This window comes from Phaenicophaeus curvirostris, unplaced genomic scaffold, assembly GCF_032191515.1.
Source record: "Phaenicophaeus curvirostris isolate KB17595 unplaced genomic scaffold, BPBGC_Pcur_1.0 scaffold_122, whole genome shotgun sequence".
NCBI lineage: Eukaryota > Metazoa > Chordata > Aves > Cuculiformes > Cuculidae > Phaenicophaeus > Phaenicophaeus curvirostris.
Window position 1 is genome coordinate 107,130 of NW_027206743.1, and position 16,996 is coordinate 124,125.

General features: G+C 57.2%; 1 protein-coding gene across 1 annotated transcript; it reads left to right on the forward strand.

Annotated features, from left to right (window-relative positions):
- Positions 1-1,010: 1,010 nt before the first annotated feature.
- CAPN1 (calpain 1) lies at positions 1,011-15,974 on the forward strand. The gene is made up of 23 exons (XM_069882343.1): positions 1,011-1,124; positions 1,482-1,663; positions 5,741-6,008; positions 6,134-6,203; positions 7,805-7,923; positions 8,688-8,821; positions 8,908-9,076; positions 9,170-9,253; positions 9,329-9,414; positions 9,491-9,565; positions 9,651-9,811; positions 9,911-10,089; positions 11,010-11,021; positions 11,097-11,308; positions 11,385-11,424; positions 11,560-11,625; positions 11,715-11,772; positions 11,871-11,935; positions 12,033-12,101; positions 14,415-14,493; positions 14,597-14,713; positions 15,532-15,590; positions 15,679-15,974. The coding sequence occupies exons 3-23, from the start codon at positions 5,742-5,744 to the stop codon at positions 15,703-15,705; spliced, it is 2,148 nt and encodes a 715-aa protein (XP_069738444.1). The 5' UTR covers positions 1,011-1,124; positions 1,482-1,663; position 5,741; the 3' UTR covers positions 15,706-15,974.
- Positions 15,975-16,996: the final 1,022 nt, after the last annotated feature.

The window sequence follows — 16,996 nt, forward strand, 5'->3', positions numbered from 1 at the left end:
GGTTTTTTACCCCATTTTGTCCCATTTTCCCCTCGTTTATAACTCTAAGAACAATCCCCACAAATCATTTGGGTTTTTTTCTTATTTTTCAGCCCCCAAACCTCTTTTTCTCGCTCCGCACGGGGGTTGAAGCGTGTGGGGGGTGACACAACCCTCCCCCCTCCCTGTTTTCACGTAAAACGAGGGGAAAGTGAGCAAAGCGAACATAAAAATCACTATTTTTGAGGGGTTGTGGGTGTGAAAAAGGGGAAAAGACCTAAAAAGTGAGAGTTTTGGGGTGAGGAAGGGGCCCCAGCCCCCCCAAACCTTGAGGCCTTTTCTCTCTTCCCAGAATTTCAGGGGTGAGGGCAGCCAGAGCCCCTTGCACACGTGTGTCCCAGCCCCTTGCACACGCATGTCCCTGCGTCCCAGCCCCTTGCACGCGTGTCCCCGTGTCCCAGCCCCTTGCACACGTGTCCCAGCCCCTTGCACACGCGCATCCCCGTGTCCCAGCCCCTTGCACACGCATGTCCCTGTGTCCCAGCCCCTTGCACACGCGATTCCCTGTGTCCCAGCCCCTCGCACACGCAGGTCCCCGTGTCCCAGCCCCTTGCACACGTGCGTCCCCGTGTCCCAGCTCCTTGCACACGCGTGTCCCTGCATCCCAGCCCCTCGCACACGCGTGTCCCTGTGTCCCAGCCCCTTGCACACGCGATTCCCTGTGTCCCAGCCCCTTGCACACGCATGTCCCCGTGTCCCAGCCCCTTGCACACGCAGATCCCCGTGTCCCTGCTCCTTGCACACATGTCCCTGCATCCCAGCCCCTTGCACACGCGTGTCCCCGTGTCCCAGCCCCTTGCACACGCGCGTTCCCGTGTCCCAGCCCCTCGCACACGCGCGTCCCTCTCCCCCTCCCCCCGAGGAGCCCCAAACACGCCATAAATGGCCCCAAAACCCGCTGCCCCCCCCCCCTTCCCCCTTTTCCCCGTTTCCCCCTGTGGGCGTCGCAGGGCGGGGCCTGGGGCGGCGGCTCCGCTCTCGCCTTTCCCTTCCAGGAAGTTTTTTTCGCGGAAATATCCATTGAATTTATATTTTTTCTCGCTTTCCCTTCCCCTAGAGCCGCGAGTTCGGGAGCCCCCGGCCAGGTAGGTGCCTGGGTCCCCCCCTTTTTCCCCCCTCGCAGTGACAAAGCTGCTTTCCCCTTCTCTGCAACTTTTGGCTCTGCCACAACTCCCTGGATTTGGGGCAAAAACCCATAAAACCGGGCAAAACGCAGCGTTTTGGCCCCTTTTCCTTCATTTCCCGGAGCCGGGAAGGGATTCGGAGCTGGGGGGGCTCCCCCTTTCCCCCCCCCCCGAGCCTCGTTTTAGGGTTTTATTGCGGTGCGGGTTCCCTCAGGGAGGGGGAAAATGGGGGCTTGGGGAGGTTTGAATGTTTTTTTGGGTTGGAATTGTAGCGGTTTGGGGTTGTTTGGCTCATTCGTGCGGTTGTTTTCTCCGCAGGGGGAGCGGCCGCCCTCGCTGGGCCCCACGGCACCTGCTGGGGGGTCGGGACCCCGAATCCCTCGGGAAAACGGGGTGAAAAGAGGCGATTTCTGGCCTGCTGCACCCCCCCCCAACCGAAAAAGTGTAAGGAGGGGGGAGGCAACGGCTCCTGCTCGCGAGGTCCCTCGTTAGCTAGGAAGGTAATGAACTTGAACCTCGTTAATGGAGGGTGAACCCTCCATGGCCCCAACACGCTGCGGTGGGGGTGGTTAAAAGCTCTCCAAATTCCACCCAAAAATCCTCAATTCCACCCAAAAATCCTCAATTCCACCCAAAAATTCCCATTTTCACCCCAAAATCCCTCAATTCCACCCCAGAATCCCCAATTCCACCCCAAAAATCCTCACGTTTCACCCAAAAATCCCTAAATTCCACCCCAAAATCCCCATTTCCACCCAAAAATCCCTAAATTCCACACCAAAATCCCCAATTCCACCCAAAAAATCCCTAAATTCCACACCAAAATCCCCAATTCCACCCAAAAAATCCCTAGATTCCACCCCAAAAGTTCTCAAGTTCCACCCAATTCCACCCAAAAATTCTCAATTCCACCCAAAAATCCTCAATTCCACCCCAAAATCCCCTATACCACCCCAAAAATCCTCAAGTTCCACCCAATTCCTCCCCAAAATCCCCAATTCCTCCCCAAAATCCCTAAATTCCACCCCAAAAATCCACAATTCTATCCCCAAATCCCCAATTCCTCCCCAAAATCCTCAAGTTCCACCCCAAAAATCCCCAATTCCCCCCCCAAACCCCCAATTTCCCCCCCAGATCCTTGAATCCCACCCCAAAACCTGCCTAATTCCCCCCAAACTCCCCAAATTCTCTCCCTTTGGGGCCGGTTTGGATGATTTTGGGGCCAAATCCCCTGGTTTTGGGGCCCCGACCCCCCCTCTTTGGCCACATCTGGGGGGGGGGTTGCTGTCACCTCCCTGTCCCTCTCCTTAGTGCTTAATTAAGCATCAAGGAGCTTAATTAGGCACTCGGATGCTTAATTAAGCTCCCCCACGCTCGATTGAGGCCTGGCGGGCCCGGCTGCATTGCTCGGGGCTGACTCACAGGGCCCGTTTTGGGGCTGTTTCCCCTCATTTCCGCAAAGTTTGGGGAATTTCTGCTTTTCGCTCCGAATTTTGGGGAATTCTGGCATTTTTTTAGCTTTTTCCATCCAGAATAAGATGTTGGCGGGATCAGAATTGGCGCCGGGGTTTAAAAACCCAACTAGGGGTTGGTTTGGGGGCAGAATCCCCTTTTTTCTTAGAGTCTGCTCGCAACGGGGATCCTAAACCAACCCTCAATCCCAGAATTCCACCCCAAAACCCTCCAATTCTTGGGCCAAATCCACAAATTCAACAAAATAAAAGCTCAAATATGTAAAAAATCCTGCCCCATAGTCCCTAAATCCCACTCGAAATCCTTAAATTCAACAAAAGAAGTCTTGAATTCCACCAAACTTCCCCCAATCCCCTCCCTGAGTTCCGCCCAAAATTCTTAAATCTGCCCCAAATCCTCAAATTCTGCCTCCAAATCCCCTGATTCCACCACAAAACCCCCAAATCCACCCCCAAATCATCAAATTCCACCCCAAAATGCACAAATTCCACTGAAAACTCCCGAAATCCTCAATTTCCAACCTCAGGATCCCCAAATCCCCCCCCCAAAATGCACAAATTCCACTGAAAACTCCATGAACCCCCCGAGATCCTCAATTTCCAACCTCAGAATCGCCAAATCCCACCCCAAAATGCACAAATTCCACTGAAAACTCCTGAGATCCTCAATTTCCAACCTCAGGATCCCCAAATCCCCCCCCAAACTGCACAAATTCCACTGAAAACTCCATGAAAACCCCCGAGATCCACAATTTCCAACCTCAGGATCCCCAAATCCCCCCCCAAAATGCACAAATTCCACTGAAAACTCCATGAAACCCCCGAGATCCTCAATTTCCAACCTCAGAATCGCCAAATCCCACCACAAAATGCACAAATTCCTCTGAAATCCCCCGAGATCCTCAATTTCCAACCTCAGAATCCCCAAATCCCACCGCAAAATGCACAAATTCCTCTGAAATCCCCCGAGATCCTCAATTTCCAACCTCAGAATCCCCAAATCCCACCCCAAAATGCACAAATTCCACTGAAAACTCCATGAAACCCCCGAGATCCACAATTTCCAACCTCAGGATCCCCAAATCCCCCCCCCAAAATGCACAAATTCCACTGAAAACTCCATGAAACCCCCGAGATCCTCAATTTCCAACCTCAGAATCGCCAAATCCCACCACAAAATGCACAAATTCCTCTGAAATCCCCCGAGATCCTCAATTTCCAACCTCAGGATCCCCAAATCCCCCCCCAAAATGCACAAATTCCACTGAAAACTCCATGAAAACCCCCGAGATCCACAATTTCCAACCTCAGAATCCCCAAATCCCACCCCAAAATGCACAAATTCCACTGAAAACTCCCGAAATCCTCAATTTCCAACCTCAGGATCCCCAAATCCCACCCCAAAATGCACAAATTCCACTGAAAACTCCTGAGATCCTCAATTTCCAACCTCAGGATCCCCAAATCCCCCCCCAAAATGCACAAATTCCACTGAAAACTCCATGAAACCCCCCGAGATCCTCAATTCCCAACCTCAGAATCCCCAAATCCCACCCCAAAATGCACAAATTCCACTGAAAACTCCATGAAACCCCCGAGATCCACAATTTCCAACCTCAGGATCCCCAAATCCCCCCCCCAAAATGCACAAATTCCACTGAAAACTCCATGAAACCCCCGAGATCCTCAATTTCCAACCTCAGAATCGCCAAATCCCACCACAAAATGCACAAATTCCTCTGAAATCCCCCGAGATCCTCAATTTCCAACCTCAGAATCCCCGAATCCCACCCCAAAATGCACAAATTCCACTGAAAACTCCATGAAACCCCCGAGATCCTCAATTTCCAACCTCAGAATCCCCAGAGCCCACCTCAAAATGCACAAATTCCTCTGAAACCCCCCGAGATCCTCAATTTCCAACCTCAGAATCCCCAAATCCCACCCCTAAATGCCCAAATTCCACTGAAACCCCCCGAGATCCTCAATTTCCAACCACAGAATCCCCGAATCCCACCCCAAACTGCACAAATTCCACTGAAAACTCCTGAGATCCTCAATTTCCAACCTCAGGATCCCCAAATCCCCCCCCAAAATGCACAAATTCCACTGAAAACTCCATGAAAACCCCCGAGATCCACAATTTCCAACCTCAGGATCCCCAAATCCCACCCCAAAATGCACAAATTCCACTGAAAACTCCATGAAAACTCCCGAAATCCTCAATTTCCAACCTCAGAATCGCCAAATCCCACCCCAAAATGCACAAATTCCACTGAAAACTCCTGAGATCCTCAATTTCCAACCTCAGGATCCCCAAATCCCACCCCAAACTGCACAAATTCCACTGAAAACTCCATGAAAACCCCCGAGATCCACAATTTCCAACCTCAGAATCGCCAAATCCCACCCCAAAATGCACAAATTCCACTGAAAACTCCCGAAATCCTCAATTTCCAACCTCAGGATCCCCAAATCCCCCCCCAAAATGCACAAATTCCACTGAAAACTCCATGAAAACTCCCGAAATCCTCAATTTCCAACCTCAGGATCCCCAAATCCCCCCCCCAAAATGCACAAATTCCACTGAAAACTCCATGAAACCCCCCGAGATCCTCAATTTCCAACCTCAGAATCCCCAAATCCCACCCCAAAATGCACAAATTCCACTTGAACCCCCCGAGATCCTCAATTTCCAACCTCAGGATCCGCAAATCCCACCCCAAACTGCACAAATTCCACTGAAAACTCCATGAAAACCCCCGAGATCCACAATTTCCAACCTCAGGATCCGCAAATCCCACCCCAAAATGCACAAATTCCTCTGAAATCCCCCGAGATCCTCAATTTCCAACCTCAGAATCCCCAAATCCCCCCCCAAAATGCACAAATTCCACTGAAAACTCCATGAAACCCCCGAGATCCTCAATTTCCAACCTCAGAATCCCCAGATCCCACCTCAAAATGCACAAATTCCACTGAAATCCCCCGAGATCCTCAATTTCCAACCTCAGAATCGCCAAATCCCACCCCAAAATGCCCCAATTCCCCTGAAAACTCCATGAACCCCCCCCGAGATCCTCAGTTTCCGGCTCTTTCCGGCAGGATGGCGGAGGAGCCGGTGGTGCCGCTGTTCTGCTCGGGCGTCTCGGCCCAGGTGCAGCGGCAGCGGGCCAAGGCCCTGGGCCTGGGCCGCCACGACAACGCCGTGCGCTACCTGGGCCAGGACTACGGGCGCTTGCTGGAGGAATGCCGGCGTTCCGGAACCCTCTTCCGCGATCCCACCTTCCCGCCGGCTCCCTCTTCCCTCGGCTTCCGCGAGCTGGGGCCCGGCTCCGCCAAAACCCACGGCGTCCAGTGGAAGAGGCCGACGGTGAGCGGGAACGACGCCGAAAGCCGGGCCTGGCGGCGGCTCCGAAGCCGGATCCGCCCGGAAAGACCCGGATTTGGAGGTTTGGGTGACGGATGCGGCGCGTTTCCCTCCCTCTCGTCCCGCAGGAGCTGTGTCCGCGCCCGCAGTTCATCGTGGACGGAGCCACGCGCACCGACATCTGTCAGGGGGCGCTGGGTAAGGCCCCGGCGCCTCCGCGGCCCCGTTTGCCTGCTTTTTTGCCCCAAATCTGGGGTTTTGGGGAACGGTTGCGCCAAATTGGGGCTGGTTTGTACCAATTCGAGGCCGGTTTGCGTCAAAAAACTCTAAATCGAGGCTGGTTTGTGCCAAATTCGAGCTGTTTGTGCCAAATCGAGTTGATTCGCACGAAATCAAACCTGGTTTGTGCCAAATCGAGGCTGGTTTGTGCCAAATTGAGGCCAGTTTGCACTCAAAAAACTCTAAATTGTGCCAAATCGAGGTTGGTTTGTGCCAAATTGCAGCTGGTTTGTGCCAAATTCGAGCTGTTTGTGCCGAATCAAGTTGATTTGCACGAAATCAAACCTGGTTTATGCCAAATCAAACCTGGTTTGTGCGAAATTGAGGCTGGTTTGAGCCAAATCGAGGCTGGTTTGTGCCGAATCAAGTTGATTCGTGTGAAATCCAACCTGGTTTGTGCCTAATCGAGGCTGGTTTGAGCCAAATCAAGGCCGGTTTGTGCCGAATCGAGTTGATTTGCACGAAATCGAACCTGGTTTGTGCCAAATTGAGGCTGGTTTGTGCCAAATTGAGGCTGGTTTGAGCCAAATCGAGGCCTGTTTGTGCCGAATCAAGTTGATTTGCACAAAATCGAGGCTGGTTTCTGCCAATTCAAGGCCGGTTTGTGCCGAATCAAGTTGATTCTCACAAAATTGAACCTGGTTTGTGCCAAACCGAGGCTGGTTTGTGCAAAATTGAGGCTCAGTTGTGCCAAGTTGAAGCCATTTGTGCCGAATTGAGTTGATTTGCACGAAATCGAGGCTGGTTTGTTCCAAATCGAGGTTGGTTTGTGCCAAATTGAGGCTGGTTTGAGCCAAATTGGAGCTGTTTGTGCCGAATCAAGTTGATTCACGCAAAATCTAACCTGGTTTGTGCCAAATCGAGGCCGGTTTGTGTGAAATCGAGGCTGGTTTGAGCCAAATCGAGGCCGGTTTGTGCTGAATCAAGTTGATTCACACAAAATCGAGGCTGGTTTGTACCAAGTCGAGGTTGGTTTGTGCGAAATTGAGGCTCAGTTGTGCCAAGTTGAAGCCGTTTGTGCCAAATCGAGTTGATTCACACAAAATTGAACCTGGTTTGTGCCAAATCAAGGTTGGTTTGTGTGAAATTGAGGCTGGTTTGAGCCAAATCAAGGCCGGTTTGTGCCGAATCAAGTTGATTCGCATGAAATTGAACCTGGTTTGTGCCAAATCAAAGCTGGTTTGTGCCCAATTGAGGTTGGTTTGTGCCAAATTGAGGCCGGTTTGTGCTGAATGAAGTTAATTCGCATGAAATCGAGGCTGGTTTGTGCCAAATCAAGGCCGGTTTGTGCCAAATTGAGGCTGGTTTGTGCCAAATCAAGGCCGGTTTGTGCCAAATTGAGGCTGGTTTGAGCCAAATCAAGGCCAGTTTGTGCCAAATCAAGTTGATTCACATGAAATCGAACCTGGTTTGTGCCAAATGGAGGTTGGTTTGTGTGAAATCGAGGCCGGTTTGAGCCGAATCGAGGCCGGTTTGTGCCGAATCGAGTTGATTCGCGCCCGTCTGGCTCTTTCCCGCAGGCGACTGCTGGCTGCTGGCGGCCATCGCCTCCCTCACGCTCAACGAGAGCGTCCTGCACCGCGTGGTGCCGCACGGCCAGAGCTTCCAGCACGGCTACGCCGGCATCTTCCACTTCCAGGTCAGCCCCTTCCCGCTCCCCCCCTCCATTTTGGGGTCCCCCCCTCCATTTTGGGGTCCCCTCTCTCCATTTTGAGCTCCCCTCCCTCCATTTTGAGCCTCCCTTCCTCTATTTTGGGGTCCCTCCCTCCATTTTGAGCTCCCTCCTCTTCATTTTGGGGTTCCTCCCTCCATTTTGAGCCCCTGTCCCTCTATTTTGGGGTCCCTCCTCTCCATTTTGGGCTCCTTCCCCTCCATTTTGAGCTCCCTCTCACCTTTTTGGGTCCTTCCTTGCCATTTTGGGGTCCTTCCTTTCCATTCTGAGCTCCTTCCTCTCCATTTTGGGCTCCTTCCTCTCCATTTTTGGGTCCTTCCCCTCTGTTTTGGGCTCCTTCCTCTCCATTTTTGGGTCCTTCCTCTCCATTTTTGGGTCCCTCCTCTCCATTTTGAGCTCCTTCCTCTCCATTTTGAGCTCCTTCCTCTCCATTTTGAGCTCCCTCTCACCTTTTGGGCTCCTTCCTCTCCATTTTTGGGTCCCTCCTCTCCATTTTGGGCTCCTTCCTCTCCATTTTGGGCTCCTTCCTCTCCATTTTGAGCTTGTTCTCACCTTTTGGGCTCCTTCCTCTCCACTTTGGGCTCCTTCCTCTCCGTTTTGGGGTCCTTCCTCTCCATTTTTGGGTCCCTCCTCTCCATTTTCAGCTCCTTCCTCTCCATTTTTGGGTCCTTCCTCTCCATTTTGGGGTCCCTCCTCTCCATTTTTGAGGGCTCCTTCCTCTCCTCTTCCAGATCTGGCAGTTCGGCGAGTGGCTCGACGTGGTGGTCGACGACTTCTTGCCCACCAAGGACGGGAAGCTGCTCTTCGTGCACTCGGCCGAGGGCTCCGAGTTCTGGAGCGCCCTCCTGGAAAAGGCCTACGCCAAGTACTGCCGCTCCCCTCTCCCTCTTTGCCGATCCCCGCGAGGCCGATGCCCCTCCAACCGGCTCGCGCCTCCTCCCCGCCGCGCAGGGTCAACGGCTGCTACGAGGCCTTGTCCGGCGGCAGCACTTCCGAGGGCTTCGAGGACTTCACGGGCGGCGTCACCGAGTGGTACGACCTGCGCCGGCCGCCCGCCGACCTCTTCCGCGTCATCCTGAAGGCGCTGGAACGCGGCTCCCTGCTCGGCTGCTCCATCGACGTGAGTGAGGGGCCTTGGTCTCGGGGCTTCCAAACGCGGCGTTTGGGGGGTTCCCTGAGCCCTGTTCGCACGCGGCGCCTCGTTTCCCGGCAGATAACGAGCGCCTTCGACATGGAGGCCGTGACGTTCAAGAAGCTGGTGAAGGGCCACGCGTACTCGGTGACGGGGGCCGAGCAGGTGGGCAGCGGCCTCGTGGCCGGGGCGGGCGCGGCGCGGGCGGGGCTGGCCGGGCCCTGACGGCGCCGTCCCCAGATCAACTTCCGCGGCCAAGCCCTGGGCCTGATCCGCGTGCGCAACCCCTGGGGAGAAGTGGAGTGGACGGGGGCCTGGAGCGACAGGTGAGGGCGTCGGTAGGGGCTTCGTTAGGGCCTCGTTAGCGAAGCGCTGGGCCCTGAGCCGCGTTGGCGCCCGCAGCTCGTCCGAGTGGAACGCGGTGGAGCCGGCGCTGAGGCAGCGGCTGATGGTCAGGATGGAGGACGGCGAATTCTGGTGAGGAAACCCCCCCTTCGCTCGCCTTGGCGGCGCCGGGAAGCGCGCGGGAAGCTTCCCCTTGGGCCGCTTCCTCTTCCTCCAGGATGTCCTTCCGGGATTTCCTGCGGGAATTCACCCGCCTGGAGATCTGCAACCTCACTCCGGACGCTCTGCAGTCCCGCAAGTTCCGCAAGTGGAACACGCGGCTCTACGAGGGGACGTGGCGCCGCGGCAGCACCGCGGGCGGCTGCCGCAACTACCCGGGTAGGCGCCGAGGGGCCGGATCCGCCCTCCAATCTACCTCTTCCCCGCATCCGTTTAGGCTTTTCCCTTTTTTTTTTGGTTTTTCCGGTTGTTTTCCAGCCACGTTCTGGATAAACCCGCAGTTCAAGATCCAGCTGGAGGAGGTGGACGACGACGGGGACGACGACGGGGGCCGCGAGCCGGGCTGCAGCTTCCTCCTGGCGCTGATGCAGAAGAACCGGCGCCGCCTGCGCCGCGACGGCAAAGACATGGAAACCATCGGCTTCGCCGTCTACGAGGTAACGGGGAGGTGGGCCCGGAGCGCGGACGCGTCCTGCTGCGGGAACTGCCGCCCCGGGGCCTGGAGAGGAGAGCGAGCGCCTCGGGGGAAGAGTGGTTGGACGGAGGGCCCGGAGAGGGGTGGGAAACGGAGATAAATCCAGCTGGAGGCCGGTTCCAAGCGTCCCCAGGACTTGGTGGGTCCAAAGTCTTTATCAACGGCCTGGATGGAGGCATCGAGGGCTCCCAGAGCCAGTTGGGAGATGACGCTGAGCTGGGAGGATCTGCTGGAGGGTTTGAGGTTCTCCAGAGGGATCTGACCAGGCCGGATCCGCGAGCCGAGACCAATCCAGGAGGGTGAACGAGGAGCTTGGGGCACAACGACCCCGAGCAGCTCCAGAGCAGGAGAAGCCGGGCTGGAGGAGAAGGACCTGGGGGGGTTGGTGGGACAGGAGCCAGGGAGGTTCTTCTCCCTCTGGTGAGACCGACCCTCGGATCGCGGGGTGGGTTCTCCCCAAGGAGGATGTTGAGGCTCTGGAGCGAGGCCGGAGAAGAGCCCGGAGCTGGGGAAGGGGCTGGAGAAGGAGCCCGAGGGCCCTGGGGGGGTTTCTCCTGGAGAAGAGGAGCCTGAGGGGAGGCCTCGTGGCTCTTTCCCTGCGAGGAGCTCGTGGAGAGGAGGGAGCTGGGCTCTGCTCCTCAACCCAGGGGCCGCCACGAGAGGGAACGGCCTCGAGCTCCACCAGGGGAGGGTCAGGATGGCCAGCAGGATGGAATATTGCACGGCAAGGGCCCTGGGGCGCTGGGACAGGGAGGGGGGTGAGTCCCCAGCCCTGGGGGGGTGTGAGGGTTGAGCAGACGAGGCGCTGGGGCCGTGGGTCGGTGGTTCTTGGGGGCAGTCAGACTCCATGTCTCAGCCGGCGTCTCTCCCGTCTCCCCACAGGTCCCTCCCGAGGTGGGTGCGGCGGCGGCAGGCGGTGCCGGGGCGGGAGGCCGCTCGGGGGGGCCTGTTTAACGGGGTTCCCGGTAGCACGTGGGGAGATCCGGCGTCCACCTCAAGCGGGATTTCTTCCTGGCCAACGCCTCGCGCGCCCGCTCCGAGCAATTCATCAACCTGCGCGAGGTCAGCACCCGCTTCCGCCTCCCGCCCGGCGAGTACATCGTGGTGCCGTCCACCTTCGAGCCCAACAGGGAGGGAGACTTCGTCCTCCGCGTCTTCTCCGAGAAGAACGCCGGCACGGAGTAAGCGGCCGCCTCCGTTAGCGCTAACGAGCCGTGGCCGCGCGCCGAGACCCGACTCCTTTTCTTCTCTCGCCAGGGAGATGGACGACAAGATCCAAGCGACGCTGCCGGACGAGGTGAGGGCCGGCGGGAGCTCCGCCAGGCGCCGCAGGGGGAGGATTTTCCCCAAAATTGCTTCTTTTTTCCCAAAATTGCTGCTTTTTTCCCCCAAATTGCTGCTTTTCCCCCAAATTGCTGCTTTTTCCCCTCAGAAAATCCTCTCGGAAAGCCAAATCGACGATAACTTCAAGCAGCTCTTCAAGCAGCTGGCGGGGCCGGTGAGGGAATGGCGGCTCCGGTGGCTCCGGCGGCTCCGGAGGCTCCGGAATCGAGATGCAGCGAGAAAACGGCCTCCTTCTCCCCGCAGGACATGGAGATCAGCGTCGCCGAGCTCCAAACCATCCTCAACCGCATCATCGGGAAACGTGAGCGGGTTTGGGGGTTCGGCCGGGTGGGATTTTGGGGTTCGCCGCTCGTTAAGCGCCTTTAAAGTCGTTTAACGCCGCCCCACGGATCTTTCCAGACAAAGATCTCCGTACCAAAGGCTTCAGCACCGAGTCCTGCCGGAGCATGGTGAACCTCATGGATGTATCCTCTGGATCTGGGGGGGCCCGGGGGGGGGGGGTGAACCCCAAAATCCACCTCGGGGACCCCCCTCCCCCTTTCCTTAACCCCCCCCATGTAGAAAGACGGGAACGGGAAACTGGGGCTGGTGGAGTTCAACGTCCTCTGGAACCGCATCCGCAACTACCTGGTGGGTCGGGGGGGGTTGGGGGGCGCTGAGGGGATTTGGGGGTTCACTGAGGGGATTTGGGGTGCAGGGAGGGGATTTTGGGGTACGCTGAGGGGATTTGGGGTGCAGGGAGGGGATTTTGGGGGGTGCTGAGGGGATTTTGGGGGGCGATGAGGGGATTTTGAGGTGTGGGGAGGTCAGTTTGGAATGCAATGAGGGGATTTTGGGGTGCACTGAGGGGATTTTGGGGTGCACTGAGGGGATTTTGGGGTGCGATGAGGGCAGTTTGTGGTGTGATGAGGGCAGTTTAGGGTGCACCGAGGGGATTTGGGGTGCATTGAGGGGATTTGGGGTGCACTGAGGGCAGTTTGGGGTGCAGGGAGGGGATTTGGGGTGCAGGGAGGGGATTTTGGAATGTGATGAGGGGATTTTGGGGTTCACTGAGAGGATTTGGGTGGCATTGAGGGCAGTTTGGAGTGCACTGAGGGGATTTTGGGGTGCACTGAGGGGATTTTGAGAGCGGTGAGGTCAGTTTGGGGTGCAGGGAGGGGATTTTGGGGTGCAGTGAGAGGATTTGGGATGCGCTGAGGGGGTTTTGGGGTGCGCTGAGGGGATTTGGGATGCGCTGAGGGGGTTTTGGGTTGTACTGAGGGGGTTTTGGGGTGCGCTGAGGGGGTTTTGGGGTGCACTGAGGGGATTTTGGGGTGCAGGGAGGGGTTTTGGGATGCGCTGAGGGGGTTTTGGGGTTCACTGAAGGGATTTGGGTTGCATTGAGGGCTGTTTGGAGTGCACTGAGGGGATTTGGGGTGCAGGGAGGTGATTTTGGGGTTCACTGAGAGAATTTGGGTTGCATTGAGGGCAGTTTGGGTTGCACTGAGGGGATTTGGGGTGCAGGGAGGGGATTTTGGGGTGCGTTGAGGGCAGTATGGGGTGAAGGGAGGGGATTTGGGGTGCATTGAGAGGATGTGGGGTGCAGTGAGGGCAGTTTGGGGTGCACTGAGGGGATTTGGGGTGAAGGGAGGGGATTTGGGGTGCATTGAGAGGATGTGGGGTGCAGTGAGGGCAGTTTGGGGTGCACTGAGGGGATTTTGGGTGTGGTGAGGTCAGTTTGGGGTGCAGGGGGGGGTTTTGGGGTGCACTGAGGGATTTTGGGGTGCACTGAGGGGATTGGGTTTGCATTGAGGGCAGTTTGGGGTGCACTGAGGGGATTTTGGGAGCGGTGAGGTCAGTTTGGGGTGCAGTGAGAGGATTTGGGATGCGCTGAGGGGGTTTTGGGGTGCGCTGAGGGGATTTGGGATGCGCTGAGGGGATTTGGGATGCGCTGAGGGGGTTTTGGGGTGCGCTGAGGGGGTTTTGGGGTGCGCTGAGGGGATTTTGGGGTGCAGGGAGGGGGTTTGGACTGCGCTGAGGGGGTTTTGGGGTGCAGGGCGGGGGTTTTGGGGTGCAGGGAGGGGTTTTGGGGTGCAGGGAGGGGTTTTGGGGTGCAGGGCGGGGGTTTTGTGGTGCAGGGAGGGGATTTGGGTGCAATGAGGGGATTTGGGTTGCATTGAGGGGATTTTGGGGTGCAGGGAGGGCAGTTTGGGGTGCACTGAGGGGATTTGGGTTGCATTGAGGGGATTTTTGGGGTGCACTGAGGGGATTTGGGTTGCATTGAGGGGATTTTTGGGGTGCACTGAGGGGATTTGGGTTGCATTGAGGGGATTTTAGGGTGCAGGGAGGGCAGTGTGGGGTGCACTGAGGGGATTTTGGGGTGCACTGAGGGCAGTTTGGGGTGCACCGAGGAGATTTGGGGTGCGCTGAGGGGGTTTTGGGGTGCAGGGAGGGGATTTCGGATGCGCTGAGGGGGTTTTGGGGTTCACTGAAGGGATTTGGGTTGCATTGAGGGCGGTTTGGAGTGCACTGAGGGGATTTTGGGGTGCAGGGAGGGGATTTGGGTTGCATTGAGGGGGTTTTGGGGTGCAGGGAGGGGGTTTTGGGGTGCAGGGAGGGGGTTTGGGCTGCGCTGAGGGGGTTTTGGGAGGCAGGGAGGGGTTTTGGGAGGCAGGGAGGGGATTTGGGGTGCACTGAGGGGATTTTGGGGTGCAGGGAGGGGGTTTGGGATGCACTGAGGGGGTTTTGGGGTGCAGGGCGGGGTTTTGGGAGGCAGGGAGGGGATTTGGGGTGCACTGAGGGGATTTTGGGGTGCAGGGAGGGGATTTGGGATGCACTGAGGGGGTTTTGGGGTGCAGGGCGGGGGTTTTGGGGTGCAGGGAGGGGTTTTGGGGTGCAGGGCGGGGGTTTTGGGGCGTCTCTCCTAGCGGTGACCCCGTTTGGCGGCGCCCCTGGCCCCCGCAGTCGATCTTCCGCAAGTTCGACCTGGACAAGTCGGGGAGCGTGAGCGCCTACGAGCTGCGCCTGGCGCTGGAGGCCGCAGGTGAGGCCGCAGGTGAGGCCCCGGGCGGGCCCGCAGCCCGCTTCCCGCCGTCCCGAGCCTGACCCCCTTCCCTCTTCCCGCCGGGATTTGTCTCCGGAAAAAGGCTACAAGCTCAGCAAGAAGCTGCACGAGCTGCTCATCACCCGCTACGCCGAGCCCGACCTCGCCCTCGACTTCGACAACTTCGTCTGCTGCCTCGTCCGCCTGGAAACCATGTTCCGTGAGCCCCTTTCCTAGGAAAAATGGGGAAAAGAGAGACAGCCGGGGGCTTGTTTTCCCTGGTTTTTCTTGTTCGGTTCTGCGGGGGAAACGGGGAAAGTGGGAATTGAGGGACCTGGTGGGAGTTGAGGGGGAAAAAGAGTCAAACAAATCCCGGGATTTAAGGGGAGACAGTTGGAAAGGGCCTCGCAAAAGTGGAGTGGGAAGTGGGGATGAAGAGGAAAAACTGGAAGAGTTTCAGAGCTGAGGAGAATGGTGGGGAAAAGGTACAAAAATCCCAGGATTTAAGGGGAAAAAAGGGATTTGAGGAGATGGGAAAGGCGCAAAACCGAGCAGGATGGGAGGGGAGGCTCTTTCTCTTCAATCCTGTTTATTGTTTTTGGATTTTTCTTTTAAATCCTCATTTTTTTTCTGACAATTGGTTTTAAATCTTTATTTCCTCAGTTTTCCCCTCCAATCCAGCTGGTTTTTCCCCCATTCCCCCCTCTAATCCAGCTGGTTTTTCCCCGTTTCCCCCTCCAATCCAGCTGTTTTTTCCCCATTCCCCCCTCCAATCCAGCTGTTTTTTTCCCATTCCCCCCTCCAATCCAGCTGGTTTTTCCCATTTCCCCCTCCAATCCAGCTGTTTTTTTCCCATTCCCCCCTCCAATCCAGCTGTTTTTTTCCCATTCCCCCCTCAAATCCAGCTGGTTTTTCCCATTTCCCCCTCCAATCCAGCTGTTTTTTCCCATTTCCCCCTCCAATCCAGCTGGTTTTTCCCCGTTTCCCCCTCCAATCCAGCTGTTTCCCCCTCCAATCCAGCTGGTTCCTTCCCGACAGGGTTTTTCCAAGCGATGGACGTGGACCAGGACGGCGTCGTCACCTTCGATTTGCTGCAGGTACCTGCGCTGCCCCCTTGGCCCCCCCGAGCCCCCCAATTCCCCCTCTGTCCCCTTTCTGTCCCCCTGACCGTGTCCCCCCCCGCAGTGGCTGCAATTCACCATGTTCGCCTGACGCCCCCTCGCCTCCTCCTCGCGGCTCGTGTCCCTCGCGGAGGCGCCGCGGGGCGATGGCCCCTCGCGCTTTGCCAAAGATCCCGGTTTGGGGGGAAACCTCCCGGTTTTGTGCCTCTGGAAGGAGCCCGCGGAGAGGGGGGACGCCGGGGCGCCCCCTCTTGCTGCTCCCTCCGCCGCCTCTCGCTTCCGCGCGCTCTGCCGGTGGCTTTTTAATCCTGTAAATTAAACCGAAGGGGAAAAAAAACCAAATGAGGAATAATGGGAAAAGGAGTCGTGGAGATGGAAGGTCTGTCCGTGCCGGAGTGGATCCCGTCAGGGGTCTGAGCGCTTCCCGCTAGAGGCCTCGAGGAGATCCTGTCGGGGCTTTGGAGTGGATCTTGATGGGGGTTTTGGGGACCTGAGTGGATCCCGTGAGGGGTTAGTGTGGATCCTGTCAGGGACCTGAGTGGGTCCTTTCAAGGATCCGAGTGGATCCTGACAGGGATTTGGGGTGGATCCTTTCCGGGCTCCGAGGAGATCCTGTCGGGGGGTTGGGTTGGATCCTGTCAGGGATTATATGGAGCCTGTGAGGGGGTTGGGTTGGATCTTCTGAGGGTTTTGGGTTGGATCCTCTGAGGGTTCGGGGTGGATCCCGTGAGGGGGTCGGGTTGGACCCTGTGAGGGGTCAGGTTGGATCCCGTGAGGGGTTCAGGGTGGACCCTGTGAGGGGTGGATCCCGTGAGGGGTTGGGGGTGGATCCTGTGAGGGTTCGGGGTGGATCCCGTGAGGGGTTCGGGGTGGACCCTGTGAGGGGTTCAGGGGGGATCCCATGAGGGGTTGGGGCAGATCCTCTGAGGGGGTCGGGATGGATCCCGTGAGGGGTTCGGGGTGGATCCTCTGAGGATTTTGGGTTGGACCCTCTGAGGGGTTCGGGGTGGATCCTGTGAGGGGTTCGGGGTGGATCCTCTGAGGATTTTGGGTTGGACCCTCTGAGAGGTTCGGGGTGGATCCTGTGAGGGGTTTGAGTTGGATCCTCTGAGGATTTTGGGTTGGACCCTGTGAGGGGTTCAGGGCGGATCCCGTGAGGGGTTGGGGGCGGATCCCGTGAGGGGTTGGGGGTGGATCCCGTGAGGGGTTGGGGGTGGATCCCGTGAGGGGTTTGGGGGGGATCCCGTGAGGGGTTTGGGGGGGATCCCATGAGGGGTTGGGGCAGATCCTCTGAGGGGGTCGGGATGGATCCCGTGAGGGGTCAGGGTGGATCCCGTGAGGGGCTCGGGTTGGACCCTCTGAGGGGTCGGGGTGGATCCTCT